This window comes from Alosa pseudoharengus, unplaced genomic scaffold (assembly GCF_046254945.1).
Source record: "Alosa pseudoharengus isolate Yale_2024_CS ecotype anadromous, Long Island Sound unplaced genomic scaffold, YU_APseudo_1.1 YU_APseudo_1.1_scf_16, whole genome shotgun sequence".
In the NCBI taxonomy this organism is placed as follows: Eukaryota; Metazoa; Chordata; class Actinopteri; order Clupeiformes; family Clupeidae; genus Alosa; species Alosa pseudoharengus.
Window position 1 is genome coordinate 3,377,309 of NW_027468630.1, and position 16,406 is coordinate 3,393,714.

At 38.0% G+C, this 16,406-nt stretch overlaps 1 protein-coding gene across 3 annotated transcripts in view; it reads left to right on the forward strand.

Annotated features, from left to right (window-relative positions):
• LOC143125334 (high choriolytic enzyme 1-like) overlaps positions 1-11,388 on the forward strand; it is a 44,638-nt gene extending 33,250 nt beyond the window's left edge. The window contains exons 2-8 of one of the 3 annotated variants that reach the window (XM_076286705.1): positions 8,848-8,929; positions 9,290-9,356; positions 9,741-9,893; positions 10,063-10,180; positions 10,425-10,603; positions 10,768-10,849; positions 10,941-11,073. In XM_076286705.1, the coding sequence (XP_076142820.1) occupies positions 8,861-8,929; positions 9,290-9,356; positions 9,741-9,893; positions 10,063-10,180; positions 10,425-10,603; positions 10,768-10,849; positions 10,941-11,073 (801 nt within the window). In that variant the 5' untranslated portion in view covers positions 8,848-8,860. Of the gene's footprint in view, positions 1-8,847; positions 8,930-9,289; positions 9,357-9,740; positions 9,894-10,062; positions 10,181-10,424; positions 10,604-10,767; positions 10,850-10,940; positions 11,074-11,209 lie in introns of those variants that run through there. The other 2 variants (XM_076286704.1, XM_076286703.1) reach the window with 2 other exon arrangements.
• The last annotated feature ends 5,018 nt before the right edge of the window (positions 11,389-16,406 follow it).

Consider the following 16,406-nt stretch of genomic DNA (forward strand, 5'->3'; position numbering starts at 1 on the left):
TGCTAACTATGCTAACCATGTGACTTAGCTAACTTAGCTAATTATTTTTAGCAGTTTTGTAAAAAAATGCTAACTAGCATGCTAACATGTTAGCATGCTAACTATGCTAAACATGTGACTTAGCTAACTTAGCTAATCATTTTTAGCAGTTTTATAAAAAATGCTAACTAGCATGCTAACATGCTAGCATGCTAACTATGCTAACCATGCTAACTAGCTACAGTGGGTAGGAGTCATAGTTGATGACAAGTAACAGTTACAATGGCTGAACAGTTAAAAAGTTCAGTAGTTTAAAGGGTTAAATTGTTTAACAGTGAAATATTGTAGTGAGGACTTTTATTTTGAAACAGTTTTTGGCAGAGGAAGCAGTTGGACAGGATGTGTAGTCTTAATAGGGCCAGTTTGTATGCTTAAAGCCTGAGACTGGCAGTTGATGCAGCTGGCCCGAACACCTGCCATAGGATTCTAATTGCTTAACGGCCGTATTGTGATGTCATAATCATAATGTTAAGTCAATGGGGAAATTTTGATTAGTTTTTAATTAATAGTTTAAAAAGTATAAAAGTTACAAAGTTGAAAAATACAAAGCTCACATGTCCTAAGTAAGACCTACGTAACATAGTTTGAATGAAGTTTCTACGTTAAACGGTTGAAGCTGCATTAAGTGCGTTAGAAGAAGAATAATAATAATAATAATAATAAAATGCCTTGGAATAACAGTACAGTGCATTTTCATGCACTGTAATAAGAAGAAGCCTAGGAAGAACAGTACAGTGCATTTTCATGCACTGTAATAATAAAATGCCTTGGAATAACAGTACAGTGCATTTTCATGCACTGTAATAAAATGCCTTGGAATAACAGTACAGTGCATTTTCATGCACTGTAACTAGAAAAGCATTTCCTGAAGGAAATACAGTGCATGAAAATGCAAAAATATGATGAGTTCATATGGTTAAATTATTTGCTTGGTAGATAAGGTTTACTATAGTTGGAATGACTGAACAGTTAAATAGGTTGATAATTGAAATGGTTAAATTATTTAGGCAGATAGTTGACGATAACTAACAGTTGGAATGGCTCCAATGTTTGCTAGTAGTTATGCTAACTATGTTAAAGATAATAATGTTAACCAAGTAACTATGCTAACTAGGATGCTAACAATGTTAAAATGTTAACTATGTTAACCATATGACTTAGCTAACCTAGCTAATAATTTTTATTAGTTATGATAACTATGTTAATTAGCATGTTAACATGCTTACTATGTTAACCATGTGACTTAGCTAACTTCGCTAATCATTTTTAGCAGCAGTTTTGCAAAAAATGCTAACTAGCATGCTAACATGCTAGCATGCTAACTATGCTAACCATGTGACTTAGCTAACTTAACTAATCATTTTTAGCAGTTTTGCAAAAAATGCTAACTAGCATGCTAACATGCTAGCATGCTTACTATGCTAACCATGTGACTTAGCTAACTTAGCTAATCATTTTCAGCAGTTTTGTAAAAAATGCTAACTAGCATGCTAACATGTTAGCATGCTAACTATGCTAACCACGTGACTTAGCTAACTTAGCTAATCATTTTTAGCAGTTTTATAAAAAATGCTAACTAGCATGCTAACATGCTAGCATGCTAACTATGCTAACCAAGTTACTTAGCTAACTTAGCTAACTAGCTACAGTGGGTAGGAGTCATAGTTGATGACAAGTAACAGTTACAATGGCTGAACAGTTAAAAAGTTCAGTAGTTTAAAGGGTTAAATTGTTTAACAGTGAAATATTGTAGTGATGACTTTTATTTTGAAACAGTTTTTGGCAGAGGAAGCAGTTGAACAGGATGTGTAGTCTTAATAGGGCCAGTTTGTATGCTTAAAGCCTGAGAATGGCAGTTGGGCCAGCTGGCCTGAACACCTGCCATAAGATTCTAATTGCTGTGATGTCATAAAGGGCAATGTTAAGTCAATGGGGACATTTTGATAGTTTTTAATTAATAGTTTAAAAAGTATAAAAGTTACAAAGATGAAAAATACATAGCACTCTTGTCCTAAGTAAGACCTACGTAACAAAGTTTGAATGAAGTTTCTACGTTAAACGGTTGAAGCTGCATTAAACGCGTTAGAAGAAGAAGAATAAGAAGAACTAGAAAAGCATTTCCTGAAGGAAATACAGTGCATGAAAATGCAAAAATATGATGAGTTCATATGGTTAAATTATTTGCTTGGTAGATAAGGTTTACTATAGTTGGAATGACTGAACAGTTAAATAGGTTGATAATTGAAATGGTTAAATTATTTAGGCAGATAGTTGACGATAACTAACAGTTGGAATGGCTCCAATGTTTGCTAGCAGTTATGCTAACTATGTTAACAAAGATAATAATGTTAACCAAGTAACCATGCTAACTAGCATGCTAACAATGTTAAAATGTTAACTATGCTAACCATATGACTTAGCTAACCTAGCTAATCATTGTTATTAGTTATGATAACTATGTTAATTAGCATGCTAACATGCTAATTATATTAACCATGTGACTTAGCTAACTTCACTAAACATTTTTAACAGTTATGCTAACTAGCATGCTAACATGCTAACTATGCTAACCATGTGACTTAGCTAACTTAGCTAATTATTTTTAGCAGTTTTGCAAAAAATGCTAACTAGCATGCTAAAATGTTAGCATGCTAACTATGTTAACCATGTGACTTAGCTAACTTAGCTAATCATTTTTAGCAGTTTTGCAAAAAATGCTAACTAGCATGCTAACATGTTAGCATGCTAACTATGTTAACCATGTGACTTAGTTAACTTAGCTAATCATTTTTAGCAGTTTTGCAAAAAATGCTAACTAGCATGCTAACATGTTAGCATGCTAACTATGCTAACCATGTGACTTAGCTAACTTAGCTAATCATTTTTAGCAGTTTTGCTAAAAATGCTAACTAGCATGCTAACATGCTAACATGCTAGCATGCTAACTATGTTAACCATGCTAACTAGCTACAGTGGGTAGGAGTCATAGTTGATGACAAGTAACAGTTACAATGGCTAAACAGTTAAAAAGTTCAGTAGTTTAAAGGGTTAAATTGTTTAACAGTGAAATATTGTAGTGAGGACTTTTATTTTGAAACAGTTTTTGACAGAGGAAGCAGTTGAACAGGATGTGTAGTCTTAATAGGGCCAGTTTGTATGCTTAAAGCCTGAGACTGGCAGTTGATGCAGCTGGCCCGAACACCTGCCATAGGATTCTAATTGCTTAACGGCTCTATTGTGATGTCATCAGTCCATGTTAAGTCTATGGGGAAATTTTGAACAGTTTTTAATTAATAGTTTAAAAAGTATAAAAGTTACAAAGCTGAAAAATACAAAGCACCCATGTCCTAAGTAAGACCTACGTAACATAGTTTGAATGAAGTTTCTACGTTAAACGGTTGAAGCTGCATTAAGTGCGTTAGAAGAAGAAGAATAAGAAGCCTAGGAAGAACAGTACAGTGCATTTTCATGCACTGTAATAAGAAGAAGCCTTGGAATAACAGTATAGTGCATTTTCATGCACTATAATAAGAAGAAGCCTTGGAATAACAGTATAGTGCATTTTCATGCACTATAATAAGAAGCCTAGGAAGAACAATACAGTGCATTTTCATGCACTGTAATTAGGCTAGGTCATGAAAATGTGAAGGAGTCAGTACAACCGATAGGCCTGTGCCACCATTTCATCAACACTCAGCAATATTTCATCATTAAATCATTACCATCATTAAATTAACTATATGCAGAATTAGACTACGAAAATGTGGAGCAGACAATAGTAGGCTGTCATTAGTTAATCAACATGCACAAAGAAAACTATTTTTTAAATTTAGGCTATTCACAAAACTATGATTGGTCAACTCGACCTGTGTGTTGAGCCGGCTGCTTCAAGCAACCTGTGGGTAGTAGCATCATACTAGTTCGCTAACATAAGCTTTGCAAATAAACTCAGACATATTTTGGTTACAATTACGGGTTATCCGATTGTAAACTGTCTATCTGCCAGTAACGTTTTGAAATGAACACTTCGTATCGCCAACGAGCAGCAGTAGGAGTTCGTTCTAACAACCTTTGCGGTGGTGAGCGACGCAGACATAAGAGACACAAAACTTTGAAAGGTTTACGCCGACGTAAAGGCAACTGCATTGTGTCGACGCAGAAGCATATTCTATTCACCAGCACATCAGTAAGGGTGTTTACGTCGTATGCATCCACGCACAAATGTATGGGCGTACAAATAGCAGTCGCTTTCAAAATAAAAACGATATTGATTTGCATGCATTATCTCTATGCTAGGCTCTTGACTATTGTTCTTTCACGGACCTTACGCGGGCCGGTCAGGGAAAGCCCACGGGCCGGATGTGGCCCGCGGGCCGTATGTTGCCCATGTATGCGTTAGAGATATCTGTATTGCTATGCAAATTAGGCCCGCATCCCACTTTAGGCGGGAGCAGAGCGTGTTGTTGTTCAAATCATCAAATCACATAGCACCTGTTAACTGTTAACTTTGTTATTAGCACTAATTATATAAATATAGCACCATGTCAGAGCAGCCAGAGGGCGAAAGAAGTTTTTAATCGTCTTTTTAATGGTGCAGCATATGCAAGACAGGAGCTGGCAGCAAAAATTGATGATTCAATGTTTTCGATTACAGCCAACACCATTATAAATGGAGTTTCCTGTAGCCTACTGTAGATGGTGCTGGTGCATTTAGTAGCCTAGGCCTACTAATTTATGTAGGCCTAGGCTACAAAACAGAGATCAAGCCAGTTGATAACGTGAGAGTCTAATAAACCACAAGGTGTCTCTGAGTTTTAGTTATTTTAGATGTCAACAAGACATTACAGCCATGACTGCTTCTTCTTCCATTCATAGAAATAAGGAAATAAGCCCACTTTTTCTTCGATTATGTTGGGGAGGGGAAATTAGCCTACGGACAGAGAATGTCTAATAAGTATACGGGCTCTGCTATGGATCTAAAGAGCAACGTCTTGCACAATAATTTGCACTAGTCATAATGACGTTTGAGATATCTTCACCTTTCATTCTGCTTAGTCAAAACTGAATTATTTTTATAAGATATCTGCAATTGTCATTTAAGATGACAAATAATAAAAAGACATGACCCTCCCGTGTTTTCCTCCGGTGGTCCATTCCATAAATACCGAACGGTCCCTTAGTTAGAGAAATATAATAGAAAATTACAGTAGGCTAATACTGCAGTTTAAGTTCGATGCAGTACAAGGCAGTACATTTTAACTCACCAAACCAAATGCCTAGGTTTTTTACGGCCATTGTTTTGCTCACACTTTATTTTCATATTTGAAAACATCTCATTCATTTTCGAGTCTTTTTCTTTCAAACCAGGAATTGTTAAAATGCTAACGCTAAAAAACTACAAGCTTTGGGTTGCTTCCCAGTGTTAACCTAAGGCTATAATTTTCATCTGCAATCACCTAGCAGGTCACACAAAGGCACATAAAACATTTAGCAGTGACAATGAATATGAGCTTGCCACTGTAACCTGGTACACCTTGAAATTAATTTTTAAATTTGATGCCACAACCTTGAGCAGGGTTGCCAACTCTCACGCATCTGGCGTGACACTCACGCTTTCAGCACCAATCTCACGCTCTCACGCACACTCAAGAAATGTCACGCCAAATCCATTCTTTTTTTTTTGCAATCCGTTCATTTTTTGTTGATGACTAGACTAGCCCACAGCATTGTTTCTAAATTACAGGATACGAGTTTAAGGTATACCGGTAGCCTACATATGTCTAGACCAACAGCAGGTAGGTCTAATATCCGCCTACAACGTTCTCAGCGCAGTTTTCTCTGATTGTTGATTCGCTGACTAGGGTATTTTAATCCGGTCCGCGACACCTTCACGGAACCTTTTACGGAACTCACGGAACTCGCAAAGTAGCCTCACAGACATCACATTAAATAACTTTTTCTCATCTTTTATAAGGTGCTATAGCCGCTATTTGCTGCGATAAACGGTTCGCGAGAAAAATAAATTAACTTTCAAGAAATAATCATATTAGGCTACTATAGCTCTGCGCTCATTTCAATTCCTATAGGAGGAATATCTCACAAACTTTTCGTTCCACACATGACAAACCGTAAACCAGAATAAACAGCAGACCTTACCGAACACAGAGGTGTAATGCAATCCCCTGTACAATAAGCCATTCCAGAGTAATCCGGTTTTGAAATGGTAGCAAATTTCTATATGGTCTCCAATTTTGGGCTTTAAGTGTCTTAAAACTGAGCTGTGCTTAAATACCTACATATGTGTAAATATTAAAATCAGAGGATATAGCTCATGGCTAAGAGTTTGTCGATGTAGCCATAATGATTTGTTTTCACAAAATGCTAAGCATGCATTTAAGTGTCTTAAAAAAAAGTGTGCTTATATTGGTCAATGCATAATTTCATAACAGGCCAAATAGAAAAGAAATGTTAAATGTTAAATATACTGTAGCCTAGACATAATATTAAAATCAGATGATGTAGGATAGTATAGAGTTAGAAGTTGGATGGCTCCAGAACTCACACCAGTGGATTGGGTCTTAAAGGAGCCACACCACTTTTATGACACTATAGCTGTTCTGTTGACCTTTAGATTTGTTGCTACTGGGCATGAAGGGCAGGCCAATTATGAGTTCTGTCCAACATTGATGGTAGGTTTAGAAGAAAAGTCAGCACATTTTAATCATATTGCAATACCAATAACCGTAATCATTTTGGTCATGATTTTTCATCAAATGTTCATACTGTATCTCTAGTGGCTGGTAGACTTTGGAATCCACCAGCCACAATGGTAGGTGGAAAAAAATATTTTAGGCTATTTCCATCCCTGATACATACGTACACTCACATTCATAAGTCTCAATCTGTCCATTTCTTTCCACAAAACTCGCCAGAAGTAATCATTTAAGGGGTTATTTTTCATTTTTTTCTACTGAGCTACTACCTTTTTCAGGTGGGCAGGGGGGCCCTTTTCATGTCTGTGCCCAGGGGCCCAGTGGCTCATAATCCTTCCATGCCACGGGGTTAAAACACTGGTCTTGTTTTCAAGTGCAATCAATAATTTAATTGTACATTTTGAAGAAACTTAAATCAGGGATTATACTGTACATATCAAAAAAGTCAGGGGACAGACATTTTTAAAATTAGGTTTAGGGAAAAATGTAACGCACACGCACTATGACTTCACAAAATCTCACTCCAGCCAATCACCCAAAGTTGGCAACCCTGACCTTGAGTCCCTAATTACAGAAATGGGATTAACACAATGACTTAATTGCAGCCATATAAACTTATTCACAACATAACTTTTTCTTAACATTCCAAAAGAAAACGTCAGGTGGAAATAATGAATTTCAAGAGCTCAGCTACTGGCTCTGCAGATCTATAGATATTATTGGCTACTGTGGTAGAAAATGGCTCAAATGTTTTATTTTGGCCTACTGATAAAATGTACATAGTTTCTTCACCTCGTGACGGATACTTATGAGCAGTGTTTTCATATCCACACATGCTAAGAGTTATATCTTGCCTTTAAGGAAAATCTTTGAACTGACGTCTACTTGTATACAGTACACTTCAGTGCTTGCAGTGTGGTCCAGTATAGTTGGAGTGACAGCAAGTGATTATGTATCAGTTGAATATAAAACGTGAACGTCAACTGAGTCAACTTGTTATCCTCTACTTTTTATTTTCTACACAGCAGATGTAGTAGGTTTAGTAATATGAAGAATTTGTCTGCACTTGAGATTATGACTGCCTTCCAATCATTAGCACTGAATAGTCCATTAACAATTATGTGTATTCATGTAGGAATTCCAAGAAATAATTAGATACTAATGTGAAAGATGTTACATAAAACCACAGTGGTATCTTGCTTTCACAGTGTAACCTCTGTCAATACCATAATATTTTATTCCACTGAGCATCTTTTGATATGCAAATAAAAGTCCCTCATTAATTATGAATCTGTAGTCATTCAACCTATTTAATCATTAATGCTTACCGGTAAAAACAAATTCCAGAACAGATTTCCACCACTTGATTTGATTGAAAAGACATTCTGATTTAATATATATATTCCTGTGCTGTTTTAATGATTTTGCCCAGGCTGAAATCTATAACTTCATCTTGAAATTGGAGCTGCAGAAGCAATAAAACTGATTCCTGAGTTTTCCTGAAGTTTGCCAGTCTAAGATTAATATTAAGTAATTATTCACCACAATTACTTTCACATCACAGAACCATGTTCTTAAATCCTGAATCGGGCATGCATGTATTTTAACATATGTGACACGCATTCACTGAAAAAAAAATTCTGATGACTATCAAATCCATGAGAAACTCACAGATGACAAATACCTAATCTCCAGATGTCAAGGTTCCATGATAAAGATATCCATAGACATAGTAAAAAATAATGTACATACATGCATTTTCAAGGACTTGCATGCAGCTTTGAGAGCTATAAAAGCAGATCCTAGCCAGCTGCAGTTCACTCATCTACTTCTGAAGCATCAGGGTAACGTGCATTCTACTTACAGTGTCTGCCATATGCATGTGTCAATAGAACGTTAGTAGTTCAATTTTGAAACTGGAATATTTCAAATATTCAAGTTATTCCTGTTTGCAATTTTCTGTTGTTTTTTGTGGTCATATTATTCATTGCCCAAGTAATACTCATGTTTTAAACTAACATGTGGTGTTTCCCCCAGGTGTTTGGTTGCCCAAGTAATACTCATGTTTTAAACTACCATGTGGTGTTTCCCCCAGGTGTTTGATTGTCATGGCCGTGTTCAAGTTCACCGTGGGTCTGCTGGCCATGCTGCTGGTTGCCTTTGCCTGGGCTGAGGAGGTGGAGGTGAGAAATAAGCAAACTAACTTCTTACAGTTTTACAATATAACACATTCAATCTTTCATCTCCTCATATAGCTTCGTGGAAACACATTATCATTTTACTATTGAAAAGAGATCAAAGATTTCACAAGATTTTACATTAGCAAAATGCATTTTAGAACATCAAATGAAACAAAAGACTGATATGTAGGCTTTAATTATTCTATTTCCTTTCTCTTTTTGCATGGTCCACCTGCATTCACCTCCTTTAGACTGGTAAGAATCATCATATGAATGCATCTATTTCAGAGTTTTTGTGATGTGTAAAGCTCCATGATATGATGTATAATTTCCCCTGTTCCCATCCACCCAGATGAGATTGTGGAGGACACCAATGCTGAGCTGTCTGTGTCTGAGCTGCTGGAGAGAGCCAACAGGGACCGCAGTACGTCTGCCGTTAGACACATGTTCACGCATCAGCTGTCTTACTGCATGGCTTACATTACATTCATTGACAACAACAATGTAAACATCTTCACATATAATGAAGAAATAATTGTGTTAGGAGATTGCTTGAGGAGAATATACACAATGGTGGGACACCATTTCAAAGTGTTTACATTGAATTTGAACAACAATATAACTTTAGCTCATTATCTTACTTTTAAACACCAACAATTAGGCCACAGAGAGCCAGACCTCAGGATTTAAAGAGTGTGTTTTTATAACCGTCAGTGAACATGTATTGAAGATCTATTTTTAATCTTCAGCTGGACAATATTGATTGTCTGTAACAACAGTGGTCACTGCTGCTGTCTCCCTCCTACAGCTCCTGACTTTGACGAGCCTGAGCTGATGGGAGACATCGCCATCGACTCTGCTGATGAGAGGAACGCTGACCCCTGCACCTCCCGCGGCTGCATGTGGCAAAAGTCCAGTGACGGCAAGGTCTACGTGCCCTACGTCATTCAGAACCACTACTGTGAGTTCTTTGTCTCTTCCCTGTTGGCTAGGTATACTCGGTGTGGTAGCTTACAGCATTTTCCCTTTTGGTTTAAGATTAATTAAATACTGTTAAATGGCCTTTCCATCAGAATTAAGGCTATTCAGTCTTGCTAGTGAATATTAAATATTTTGTTGATTTTTTTCAGCTTCCCGCGAGCTGTCCATCATCCAGCGTGGTCTGGACTCCTTCTCCTCCATGTCCTGCATCCGCTTCAAGCGCCGCTCCAACGAGAGGGACTACCTCAGCATTGAGTCTCGCAATGGGTATAAACCACAAATCACTACTCCACATATTATACACCGGAATATTCCATAGAAATTCCATCTGAAAAGGAGTATTTTCATCATTAACAGCTAATTTTAATGTCAATTTCTTCAACCTCGTCTTGCAACCTCATCTTTGCCTTCCCACGTTACTCCTACATTTACTGTCGTGCAAGCTCTGAAGTTTGTAAGACTCTCTTTCTCTGTGAGTGTGACCCTGTTGTTGTTGACCTCTGCCCTCTAGATGCTACTCTTACGTTGGTCGCCGTGGAAACGCTCAGACCGTGTCCCTGAGCCGCTCCGGCTGCCTGTACCACAACACCGTCCAGCACGAGCTGCTCCACGCTCTGGGCTTCAACCACGAGCAGACCCGCAGTGACCGTGACAACCACATCCGAGTTGTCTGGGAGAACATCATCGATAGTAGGATGATGAGACTTGAACCTTTCAAGCAAAGATTCTAGATATTTTAGTGTATATGATTATCATGCTCATGCTATCATGCTCAACAGACAACAACTCTTTGAAAAGAATCAATCATATGCGATAACATTTACAAGTAAAAACTGTTTGTTTCTATCACACAGACATGAAGCACAACTTCAACAAGGTCAACACCCTGAACCAGGGAACTCCCTATGACTACAACTCTGTTATGCAGTACCACAAGTCAGTAACACAATGCATACTAATCTACTCTCACAACTAATTTACACTGATTCATGAATAGTAGACTGAAACATATGCTTGTTGCCTCCAGGACCGCCTTCTCCAAGAACAACCGCCCCACCATGGTGCCCATTCCCAACAGCAACGTTGCTCTTGGCAAGGCCACCCAGATGAGCCAGAACGACATCACTAGGCTCAACAGGCTGTACAAGTGCTGTGAGTAACTTTCCGTCAGCACTGAAATTGAATCTAAGGTTTAAACCTAACCCTAGGTAATGACATGTATTACTTAACTGTGCAGTAGACTATTGATGGGGTGTTCTAAAACCCATTCTATGTCTTTTTTTCTCATCCAAACAGAGGTTTACCAACACTGATCAGGACAACAGCCAAGTGTTCTGAAGGATGACTGAGGGAGATATCCAGATGTTTACATTGCTGGAACTTTAATCTCATCTGATTTGATAGCAATGCTTTGCTACACAGCAATTCAAAATGTACTCCCTCAATAAAACATCAGAATTGAGTGCAAAATCAAAGCCTTTGGTTTGTTGTAATTTTTTCCCTTGTGATCTTGTGATCTCACATGAAGAACTAAATATGTATGTATGAACATGTGAAGTGTTACATTTCTCTCAGTGCGCTCTGAATATTTGGTCTTGAGTTTGTACAACAGACAATCTAATCAAGAGTGTTCATCTGCATCCTCATTACATTGCAATCTGTCTTTGGTTAAAAAAAAAAACAGGTTGCAAAACAAACACACATGGAATAATTGCTATAAAGTTCAGAAAAATGCAGATACAGCTTCATTTTCTTATTCTCTTATTTTCAACAAATGAGTTCCTTAGAAACTTTGTTGAATTAATAAGTTTACTAAACTTTTGAATTAATCTGGACACTTCCAATGACCTACAAAAACTTTAAAGAACCCTTGATAGTTGGAAAGTAATTAAAAACATTGTCAAAAATTATTTTAAAAAGCATTGTCTTAAATATACAGTTAACTATGGTACACATTTCAAGTGTTTAAACACATAAAACAAAACATAGGCTATCTCCTTTGTGGGATCTCTCTGCATGATTTTATTTGAGGCTGCACATCCCAGTGGCAATGAGAGGTAGGCAGCACAACCACGCTGGCATTAATTAACATACACAGGTGTGGGGATATATTTAGAAGTCTCCAGGACAATGTCATCTCATTAATCACAACTCCCAAATCACACACACCCATGGACATGTGCTTCTCTGCTCTGGACATATTTGGACATCTTTCTCATTATACAACATTTTCCTGATATTGTAAAAGACATCACAATATGGGATCACAGAATCTTTGGATAACAGAATGTGATTCAGTGAACACTATGTCTCATGAACAGTGTTGTAAGTATTGACATAACACTCCCATATCAACAGAATGACACAGATTTAAATCAATATACAGCAATACTCCTATATCCAGAATACAACCTTCTGTATCACCAGAGTGATTGCAGAGATTGTAATACCCAACTGCCTTTTATAACTAAAGGCATGGAACTGGAATAGTCTTTTTCCATCTTGGACTTCAACTGTCATCTGAAAGCCAAGAAATGTCTTCTATTCATTTGTTATTAACCCATAACTCATCTATTATTAACAAACCTTCCTTCATTCGGCTCACATCACTCACAGGGTATCTGTTGGCACACCTTATTTCACTGTAACCCTCCTCCTGCTCTGAATAAGAGATGAAAATGTAAGGAAGAGAAAAAAAAAGGATCAAACGGTGACATCCACAGCTGATCTCACTGGAGAGGAGGGAGCATTCTGCAGTCGTGCTCCCTTGATTGATACAGCCCATTTCATTGTGCTCTGTTCTGCATAATGACAATAAACTGAATTGAATTGAATTGAATTGAGCAAGGACCATGATAGCTTATGTAAAATATTGAGTTTATTAATTATTGTTGTTATTATTTTCTTATTGTTGATAAACACTCTGGCCTCATGATTGAGATATTGGACAGTATACTTACTCTTCTTACAGGTAGCTTATATCTTCAAGACAATTTCACCCAAATCGACTTTAGTGAGGCTTCACAGGTTTAATGTTATCAGTAGCTGTCATCTCTGTCAAGAAAAAATGGTTGGAAGCTTACTTCACCTTGTCACACTCACTTTAACCCAGTGTTTCTCAAACTTTTTTTCTGGGGACCCACTTTTTAAAAATGACAGACTATCGCGACCCAACTCGTGACTGTGGTAGTTAACAAACTAGATCAGTGGTTCTCAAACTTTTTCTTTCATTCCCCACTTTGATCAAGGGGGCATTCTCGAACCCCATCTGTCCCTCATCGCTCTAAGAAAGTGGTAGGTCAAGCTTAAAATTGTCAAATTTATTGAAATAATGACAAGTTCTAAATATATCCTCTTCAACAGAGTTAAAATCAGCTGGTGCTGCAGATATAATAATAAATAAATACATAACACACATATTTCTGTTTTCCAGCAACATATGAGGAAGCATAGGCCATTTTACAGCATTGTACAATATATTCAATGAAATACCAACATGCTGCATTAAATGAATCCATGATCCAGTCATACTGAGCACTGCTGGTTGGGCAATATTTTTGAAATAAACTTTGCAGGGATGTGATATAGGCCTACTGTTTAATACATGGGATCACAAGAGTGGCTCCCAATCAGACGTTTCAGCGATTTCGCTCAGAAATCTCAAAGGCATAATACTGTCGCGATCGAGGCGCCTGTCCCATACTCAAGTTTTTTGGTGAATGCAGTAATCTTATTTGCTAGGTGAGGTAGGTGCTTGTCTTTGCCTTGTAACTGGACATTTAACTCAAATATATCGCTAAGATAGGCCATCTTCGTCAAGAAATGTTCATTAGTGAACGTGCTTGCAGATTCAAACATGCGCTCTTCATCCAAGAAGAGGCGACTCGGAGCTCAAACACGCGCGACAGCACTTTACCTCGGGAAAGCCATCTTGCCTCGCTGTGAAACAGTAGGCTACAGCCTTTTGGTCAGCTACCATCTCTTCGCAAAGTGCGGAGAATAGACACGCTTTTAAGGGCCGCGTTTTGATGAAATTCACCACTCTCACAACCAGGGGCGGAGCTACGTGGTGGCCAGGGGGGGCCACGGCCACCACTGGTCAAAGCTTGGCCACCCTGCTGGCCCCCCCAGCTCCTTTCAGTGAAAAGTAAAAAAGAAAAAAATAATTGCTGCCATTTTCGACGGCACTTTGCCAACACTTTGCAAAGCAGGGACTGAACCAATTACTGCACTCTATCTACGACCATTGGCCCAGTCAGGAAGTGTAGCCCACGGTTGTGATCAAATCGTGATAGGCTAGGCCTAGTGCAGCAGCAGCAGCGGGACAATTCAAGTCATCTGTTAAAAACACTGACTACTTCTTAACCTCATGCAGTAACAACATGAGTTGATGATGAGTTGGAACATTAATGCTAATAAGATGTTAGAATGTGTCACGAATCATAGCCAAGTGAGCTGCGTTGGGCTGTCCTTAGGTAGGCTCTGACATTGACGTGTGGGGCTGATCAGAAATAATCGGATGCCTGCGGTAACGCTGTTACAAAAATATTTCGATAAAATTTGGGTGAAATGCAAGCATATTAGGCACATATCATGGCTCCAATAAAAGTAGGCTAATGGGGCCTAGGCTAGGCTACTTTATATAAAAATCATAATTTGCTGACTGCGTGTGGTTCTTGCCATAGCTGGTCAGGCAGAGGCTGCTTTGCCTGAGTTCTTTGTTACATTGCTCCAGAACTGTTCATCGCAGCGAGATGAAACTTTAATTGCGTGACAGAGCAGGTATGAAAACAAAAAAAAGAAATCATGAAATTAAATCAAATTGATTCATATTTATAGTTTACCTGCGCATAGATATGGCAAGCATATCAGAAGAAAGGGGAGAGACTATTGGTACCAAGTATATCGATGCTTCTGGGCTATAAAAACAGACAACGTGACTGCAAAATAACATCATGTACAAAAACCAACTATCGTTTGAATTAGGCCCTATTCACGAACCCGTGATCGGATAGATATGCCACGCATGTCAGATGAAAGAGGAGATACACAGAGCTATCATTTGATACCAAGTACATCCTTCTGGGTTATAAAACAGACGAAATGACATCAAAATAATAACTTCATATAGCTCCACTTACCCCACGTTTTTGTGTGTTGTAATGGCAAGGCATGTTCATAATCCAACGCTATCATGTGTTTCTCTATGGCAAAGTATGTTCATAATGCGGTTTTGAGATCCCAGCAAATTCCTGCATGGCATCCAATTCGAGACTCACATTGCATCCCAATTTATTCGACAAAAAAACACCTTTTTGCCTTCACTTTGTTCATGACAATGCAGTAAAAAGTTGTTTTAGAATCAAACTCGGGTTCAGTCAGGTCAGATCAGTTCGTGTCACAGATATGGAGCGCAGAAAGGGCATTTTTCATTACTAAATAAAAATGGCATTTATTTCTGTAAGGCACACACCACATGTCTGTAAATTGCTCAGCCCCAAAGCCCCCCTCCACCATGGTTCTTATTTTGCCAGATTCAGGACAGTCTGCCCTACACATACATGAAAGTCATGTCCAGCTGACAGAGATACATTTCAAAATAAGAATGGTATAATATGCTTTTTGTCTTTGTATTATTTAAAAATCAAAATTAAATCAATGCAAGTATTAATATGAATTGGTGGCAGATCTGGGTAGCCTAGACTGTTCTGAAAAAAATATAGCATGTGTAAATTGCACTTACAATGACCAGGATAAATGCTTATAACTAAAGGTAGTGGAAAAGCCCTTAAAACAGTCTAGGGTTCTAAGGGTACATTTCTTAATTCAGAGCCATGTTACTTACAGCCAAGTACTTAGAGTGGATATCAGAAAGAAATATAGTTTGGCCATCAGTATAAGATTAAATATCTGAATACAATATTTGTAGTATTTATTATTGTTCTTTAACATCATTTGAATAAGACTGATTAAGTAAGGTGCATTATCATAATATACTTTTTTATAGCATTGGCTTATGGAAAATTATTTGGAGTGGACAACAAACTGACCTGTGTATCAGTGTTGGCTTTACACAATGTATTACCATTATTAAAATAGGCTATCCTAATCTTCAAAACTTTTTGAGTAGTTTTTAAATAGTAGTTTTGATTCCCAAGTGCCACCCCAATAAAAAGTCTGGACCCAGCTGGCCCCCCCTATAAAATAATCCTGGCTACGCCCCTGCTCACAACAACGTTCAAAATCTCATGTAGGTCAGGACTAACTGCTGCCTTGACACGAGCGCTTCCCTGTGAATAACACAGTGCGTCCATTGCGCATCGGGTGCTACCTGGGCCCAGGCTACAGATACAAAAAAATAATTAAAAAAACTCCTGTTTTTCACGTCAGTTCGTGCCCCACATGGCATGTCTGCGCGACCCACAGTTTGAGAAACGCTGCTTTAACCCATGGTGCTGTGGGACCCGTTTTCAATGTTTGCTAAAAGAAAAAG